General features: G+C 39.2%; 1 protein-coding gene across 2 annotated transcripts in view; it reads left to right on the top strand.

Annotated features, from left to right (window-relative positions):
• The window catches only part of fbxo38 (F-box protein 38), a 76,051-nt gene that overhangs the window by 23,210 nt on the left and 45,266 nt on the right, over positions 1 to 7,575 (top strand). For both annotated transcript variants that reach the window (XM_015018820.1, XM_015018819.1), the window contains exon 9: positions 7,131 to 7,311. In XM_015018820.1, the coding sequence (XP_014874306.1) occupies positions 7,131 to 7,311 (181 nt within the window). The remainder of the gene's footprint in view (positions 1 to 7,130; positions 7,312 to 7,575) is intronic.

Here is a 7,575-nt window from a genome sequence, read left to right as displayed (position 1 = left end):
GTTTGCTCCTCTTTAGGTCCAAAGATTAATAACTTCAGTTTTGTTTCTATTCAGCTGGAGAAAGTTTTGGCACATCAACACATTTATCTGTTCTAAGCATCTGTTCAGTGATTGGATGGGTTCAGAGTCACCCAGTGACATCGTGATGTAGAGCTGTGTATCATCCGCATAGTTATGGTAGCTGATCTTATTTCCTGTTATAACCTGAGCTAGTGGGAGCATATAGATATTGACTAGGAGGGGTCCTAGGATTGAACCTTGGGGTACCCCACATGTGACCTTTGACCTCTCTGATGAGAAGTTTCCGATTGAAACAAAGAAATCCCTGTTTTTTATGTAAGATTCAAACCAGTGGAGCACTGGACCGGAGAGTCCGACCCAACTCTCGAGTCGATTCAGTAAAATGTCGTGGTCAACAGTGTCGAAAGCTGCACTGAGATCCAACAGAACCAGCACCGTGGTTCTCCCACAGTCTGTATTTATATGGATGTCATTGAAAACTTTTACAAGAGCCGTCTCCGTGCTGTGGTGAGCACGAAAACCAGACTGGAAGGAGTCAAAGTGATTCATTATTGTTAGGAAGTTATTTAATTGTTTAAAAACAGTTTTTTCAATAATTTTGCTGATGAATGGGAGGTTGGAGATCGGCCTGTAATTCTGCAGTAGTGATTTGTTTAGTTTGTTTTTTTTTATCAGTGGTTTGATAACTGCTGTTTTCAAAGCCTGGGGGAAAACACCTGAAGAGAGCGATGAGTTTACTATTTGGATCAGATCATTAGCAAGAACAGGCAAAACTTTCTTAAAGAAATGTGTGGGTAGGACATCCAGACAGCAGGAACTGGAGCTTCACTGACTTATAATTTCTTCTAGGGTTTTATAATGAAGTAGTTGAAATTGGGTCATTTTCCCTGCATTTGTTTGGGCACAGCATTGGTACTGGCTTTGGAGTGGATGTGCAGATTAATCCTCTGATCTTTTGAATTTTCTCTGAAAAGAAACTGGAAAACTTGTTGCAGACAGCATTAGATTGAAGTTCAGGTGGTAACGTCATCAGAGGATTTGTGAGCCTGTCAACAGTAGCAAACAAAGCTCGAGCGTTGTTAGTGTCAGAGAGTGGCTGGGCCCAAATCACACTTCACACAGCTTGAATCCACATCCAGAAAGATTCGAGGCATTTTACTTTTGGATCAGTGTACTCTATGGACGACTTTACATTGAACAATTCAGGCACAAATTGATGAGGAATGAATGCGTTCTAGAATAGTTTTTTTTTTTTTTTTTTTTTTTTTTTTATTTAACCAGGTAAACCCTGTTGAGATCTAGATCTCATTTTCAAGAGGGACCTGGGAGAAGTCTGCAATACACAGCAAAAATGCCACATTTGCCACATTTCATTATCAATCTCTATATTAAGATTATCAGACCAAGTAGCTTGAAGCTGGTTAAGCCCAGGAGTAAAATTGGACATTAAAAGGTTGTATATTTTTGATATTGTACCCTTTGGAGTGGGACTAATTTCTACCAGTTGATCAACTATTTTGGAGGCAGGAACTTTTTAAAAACCTGGGAAATGATGACAAATAAAATCTCTACTTGTGGAAATCTAAAAAAAAAGTGGACAGCCGGTAAGTTATAATTTAAAGATAATTGAGGAGATGAGGCAAAAGTACTATCTAAGTGTAGGTCTTTAACAGAAAAAAGCCCATGGATTTTCTACACTGAAAAACTCTTGTCAATGAGTAAAGATGGAAATAGAGGATTAGAATTTAGTGATGATAAAAGAGCTATTCTCTAGATCCCCAAATTTTGCATAATCTGAGCCCATATTCTATAAACTAACAATTATATTGTTAGTTTATTATATAGGAGATGTTGCAGGGGAAAGGCATAAAAGAGAGTACAAGGAGGTAGCCATTTGGAAATCTCACAGTTCACATTACACCAAAATAATATTTTACGAATATTAACAAACCAATAATAGCATAAGAAATTTGGTGTGGCAAACCCTCCCATTTCCTTACTTTTTGGTAGGATACTCTTTCTTATTCTAGGAGGTTTCTTGTTCCATATAAATTGAAAAACTGAAGCATTGAGTGTCTTAAAAAATGTTTTGGGGTAAATACTGGTAAACACTGAAAAAGGTACAAGAATTTCGGTAGAACATTCATCTTGATGCATCTGATCCTGCCTGCTGAAGAAAGTGTCAGCATGGACCAGCGCTGTAAGTCAGCTGGTCAAGTAAGGGAGTAGAATTGATTTTAAAAAGTTATGAGTGATTCTTAGTTACACGGATTCCCAGGTACTTAAATCCTTGCAGAGAGATCTTGAATGGCAAATTAGTGAGTGGGTAGGCTGTAGCTGCATCATTAATTGGAAATAATTCACTTTTATTAAAGTTCACTTTATATCCAGGTATTTGTACAAACTTTTCAAGCTGGTCTAATACCATTTAATATTATTCTGGTTTTCTGGTTGAGTGAACGCTGGCGCGCTTTTGCTGCTGCTGCTGCTTGTCGGCGAACTTTCATCATTTTTGATCTTTTTTTAATCGTTTTGCGATTGTCAACTGTTTCCATTTCTTTTTTGCACTGACTGTGTGCTAAGTCTCCTATTAGCTCACCTGTCAGTGGTACCTGGTGGTCTGTATTGGCTTACCTGTCAACCGCCAATTGGTTTCATATCCTTCGCTGACTTTTCCTTTGCACAATGTGTGTCAATCATTTTTATATCTGGATTTTGCTCCTTTGGATTTTCCTGTCACTCCTCATTGAACCTGTGCCAGGCATCGTATGATACTCACCCAATGAGCTTCTTTGACCCCGTTGGCATCTGCCCAATCATCTGCCGGTGATCCTGTGCCTCCATCCGGATGTCGTTTTCCTCTCCCGCCGGAGATGCATCCACCGTGAGTCTCAATGGAATTTCCAGCTCGACGGGTCAAAACCCATCCATTCCATCTGGACCAACAACCGTCGACCTGCCAGTAAAGCTCTTAACATGCTAGCTAGCCTAGCTTGTCAACTAACCATCCTGCCAACTCCACCATCGTCAACTTCGGTCTGCTCAACATCCGTTCTCTCACAAACAAAGGGCACCTCATCCAGGATCTCCTCACAATTCTACACAGTCATTCACAGTCTTGACAAAAACAGGATCATTAAGTGTTTTAATGATCACTTAATGATCATTAAAACACTTAATGATCATTAATGATCATGGTGTTTAAAATTGAATTAAAACACCATGGAGACTGTGAAGTAGTGTTGTAGTACTCAAGACCGGTCTTGAGACCACTTTTTGATGGTCTCGGTCCCGTCAGACTCGACCGCATTTGGTCTCAGTCTTGTCTCGGTCTCGGGCATTGAGGACTCGGGATTTTATTTCAAGACCAGTCAAGACCACAACTGCAGAAATGTCACTAAATACACACCATACTGTCCAGTTTATTTGTTAACATCTTTGTTTTCACTGGATGCAAAACATACTTATTTAATTAGCGAATAAAACACAAGAACGGAAAAGCAAGTAGAGAATGCTCATTGCTCTTAGGTTGTTTTTATCACCCGTCATGTGGCAGACATTACAGCACTGTGTGTCGCCTGGCTTCATGCAGCGAGAGAGAGAGAGAGAACAATCGCCTAGTGCTTGGTTACTTCTTGCTTGTTGCTCCTTGGTCAATGTTCATAGTTGAGTAATGTTTACTGTTAGCCTATTGCTTTAATTGATATGTTTAATGGTGCAGACAGTGGTGGTTTCTGACATGAGCGATATGGGCAAATGCCCAGAGAACAAAGAGTTTGTTCTGCTTTTAATATTGGCTAAAATTATTTCAGCTCTAAGTATGTAATATCTAGGTGTTTTTATGGGAATGTGAATCTTTCAGATCAATTTGAGAAGCAATTTTGATCATATTTTGCATTTTATCGTGTCCTGTAGCGCAGGGCGCTGGTCTTGGTCTCGATATACTCTGGTTTTGGTCTTGTCTCGGTCTCGGGTTAGGTGGTCTTGACTCCAACACCACCGTGAAGTAGGTCTGCCCGGGAGAGAGAGAGATCCAAAATGATGGGAGAGTGGCCTGAGATTATGATGGGATTATAGCAACATGACCAAAATGAGGAGAGCAATTTGTTACCCAGAAGAAAGAAGCACTGGGGTGAAAAAGGAAAATTTTCTGGTATTGGGGTTGAAATAATACCAATTAAATGATATAATATAATTTAAATGCGTTTCCTGTAAGAAAACAATTCTTGTGTAAGTGTTTTAGGTGATTAAATACTGTTTTACACTTCCTATGAGAGTTCACCCCTTTAACATTTCAACTGACAAATCTTAAAGCGCCCCCTGGTACCAATGGGGCGTCAGTACTTGACATAATACCTGAAGTGTGATAAATATGAAAATGACAGTGAGGTATGAATTGTAGCTTATATGTAATAAGTAGCACCAATACATGCAGAAAAGGGGGACCCGTAAAACACACACACACACACACACACACACACACACACACACAAAGAGAGAGAAGAAAAAGGTGTTGCAAAAGGCAGGCACCAGAACTCTGATAAACTTATCAGCATGGTTTTTCCTAAATCCCATCTTCTTGCAACCGCATTATGGAAAAACAAATAAATTAGAACCCCACTCCTTATAGCTTAGAATGATAAAGCTGTGTATATGTAATGTAAATACAGTATTATTCACTAAGGTCAAACAAGAAGGAAAAGAAACCAGTGTTAGCTTTCCAAGTCAACAAAGAATGTTACGCAATTTTTCTTTTTCTTTTTAATCCTGGACGGATTTCGGTCAGGATTCCATTCTGGAATGTGATGCGCAATTTCACAGGAAATATCAACGCCGGCTTCTATCCCCGCTTGTACAGTTCAGTCATGGCACTACTGTATTCACCGCACTGCTTTACAAGCTCTGGACTGTAGTCACCAAAGAATATCCAATATGTATTTGATTCAAATGCAACCTAGCATCCAGGTCGCATTCATCTGACCTGAACGTCACAGATATTCGACAAATGTCACTAATCTGCGTCCTGATGCATGCAAGCGGGGAGAATACGGGGACCATGACGGACTACAATGAGGATTATAGTCCGCTTTTTAACCCTGGATTCAGCATCATGTTGCATTTCATCAGACTCATGTTAATCTCTGTTTGAGTCAAAGTGTAAAAGGAAGACAACTAGCAGCAAAACATGTGACTTCCTAATGTCTGTCACCAACTGTCTATGTGAATGTGATAAGTGGTAGTCTGATATGACAGTGATTGTGATGCAACTCGGTGCTTGTTCGTGGAAGTTATCCCATCTTGATGTTTTATGGCAAATGGTTAGATTTTGAGGCTTGGCCATGCCCACATGCTTTGATGCAGCTAAAAGTTGATATCTTTAGATCTTCAATGCCTCAAGACTGTGCTGAGTGATTGTGAAGTCTTCATGTCAAAAGCTTTGGAAAGCGTTTGCTCAGATTCAGTGTTGCACTCACAAAACAGACAGAAGTCCTTCTTCAGTTTCGACAACTTTATTTGCCCCACGCTGTGTGTATTTTCCTCTGGAATTGTTCTCCTCAGAAGCATCCGGGCACAGAGGACAGAAAATCGTTACAATGTTTCTTCTTTTTCAGAGCTTTACAACTGACACCACTTCGCTTCCCAACCAAACAGTGACGTAGCACGCTGCTCAGATTCTGTATTGCTGAAAATAACTGGGCAAATAAAGTATGTTAAATAAATGGAGTGTTTTATCTATAAGTTTAAAATATGGGAATAATTTAAATAAACTACTTCTACGATACACAGAAGAGACAAAATGATGACCTTGACGGAGTTCATGTTGAGTATGGATCATAGCTTCTAACACTTTTTTTGTAGGTCTTGATGACTCAAACATGGGTGCCTAATTTCATGATGGTCTGTCAATCCATGGCTTGGGGTTACTTCTGTCTATGTAACAAGTTCCAGTTCTCTATGATGTATGGTTTGACCTAGCTCACATTATGGGGCATTTTAGAGCAGCTTGGGCATGCCCACATTCATTTCATAATCTTTGATAAAGCTTGGTGAGTTTTGAACATGTTAAGACTGCCAAAAAGTCACTTAAAGTAGTGGAGGAATTCCTGTGCCTTTGCAGCACTTTTACTGCTCAGGCCTAATAATTGGCCAAGTCTCTGCTTCCTTTGAGAATGATCTGAAACAGTTTTGGCTATCAGTCATAGACTTTATCATTTTAAGGGTGTTTTCACACTCGTTAGTTAGTTTAGTTCGACTGGGGACCAAAATTGTAAGGTTTGTTAAATTTTTAATTGGTGTGATTCGCTTTCACTGCACTGTGTTAAACCATCCAAACTAATTGAAAAAGCTGCTGCCCCCCTTACCTGTGCAGCACTGCACCAAGAACTACAGAAGGAATCGACACAAAACCTTTGAAGACCAGTGCAACTTTCTTCTTCACAAAATGTAAAGAAAAATAGAGTGGTATCAGATTTTAGCTGTTGAAGTATTTCTCCATTGATACACATGCATAACAGGATTGGACATCATTGCTGTGCATCACTGGAGGTAGTGATGTGCTCCTGAAGGCATCAGTACTATGAGTCATGTCCACAAAACCATAATGTTCAAATGCGGGATCAACAGGAATCTGTCACAAAAAATAGTCATAGTAGGTTATTTCTTACCCGTTTTCTACAAAATGAGGCTTTAATTAAAGCTGAGAAAATTGCTGATGTTTTAATATGAAAAATATGTATTCTCCCTGAATATAAATTTATAAACGGTTTGGTTTCTGTCAAGATGCAAGAGAGGACTAAGCAAATTTCTCTTTTATATTAGTCAATAATTCAATTTTGCATAATTGCCACTATTAAAATTAGTGGGCTCTGGTCTGCTTGAGTTCACACTGCATTCAAACCACTCCAGGGTTCATTTCAACCAAACAGTGACCAAGGTTTTTAAGGTGGACCAGAGTTCACTTTTTTGGTCCGCATTAGAGTTCAAATGTTCATTCAGACCTCCCCAAACAAACCGGACCTTCTCAACAAATGAATTAGAGTTTGGTTCACGTGGACTATACAGGGCTAGAGTGAAGTGCACCTTAAATGTCGATTTTGTGTGTCTGACAGGGCTGTGCCAGAGTGGGTCTGAGCGCAGGAACTGGTATTGGTGTGTCATCTGCACTTGTGAGCAACCAGAATGCCAGCAATGACAATAATCAGCACCATCACCCCAATGAGGCCAACATGCCTCCTGTTCCTCCACCTGTCAACAACATCAATAACAACCAAAGGCAGCAGGAACATGATGGTAAGTCCTACAAAAATTTAACTTAACCATTCATCTCTTCTGTAATCTTTTTCACAGACTTGGTACATTTTTTTTATGTTTTAGAAAGGTTCAAGTTATGGGTAAAGATTCTAAAAATATCCTATTTGTTTTATTTTTTTTCTTAAATTTCTGAAATTAAGATTTTAACTATTTTCTGAAGCTATACAAATCAAAATCAAATCAAATTTTATTTGTATAGCACATTTCAGCAGCAAGGCATTTCAAAGTGCTTTACATAATTAA

Source organism: Poecilia latipinna, unplaced genomic scaffold, assembly GCF_001443285.1.
Source record: "Poecilia latipinna isolate Pla-1442-1.1 unplaced genomic scaffold, P_latipinna-1.0 Scaffold2326, whole genome shotgun sequence".
Classification (NCBI taxonomy): Eukaryota; Metazoa; Chordata; class Actinopteri; order Cyprinodontiformes; family Poeciliidae; genus Poecilia; species Poecilia latipinna.
This window is presented reverse-complemented; position numbering and strand designations above follow the sequence as displayed.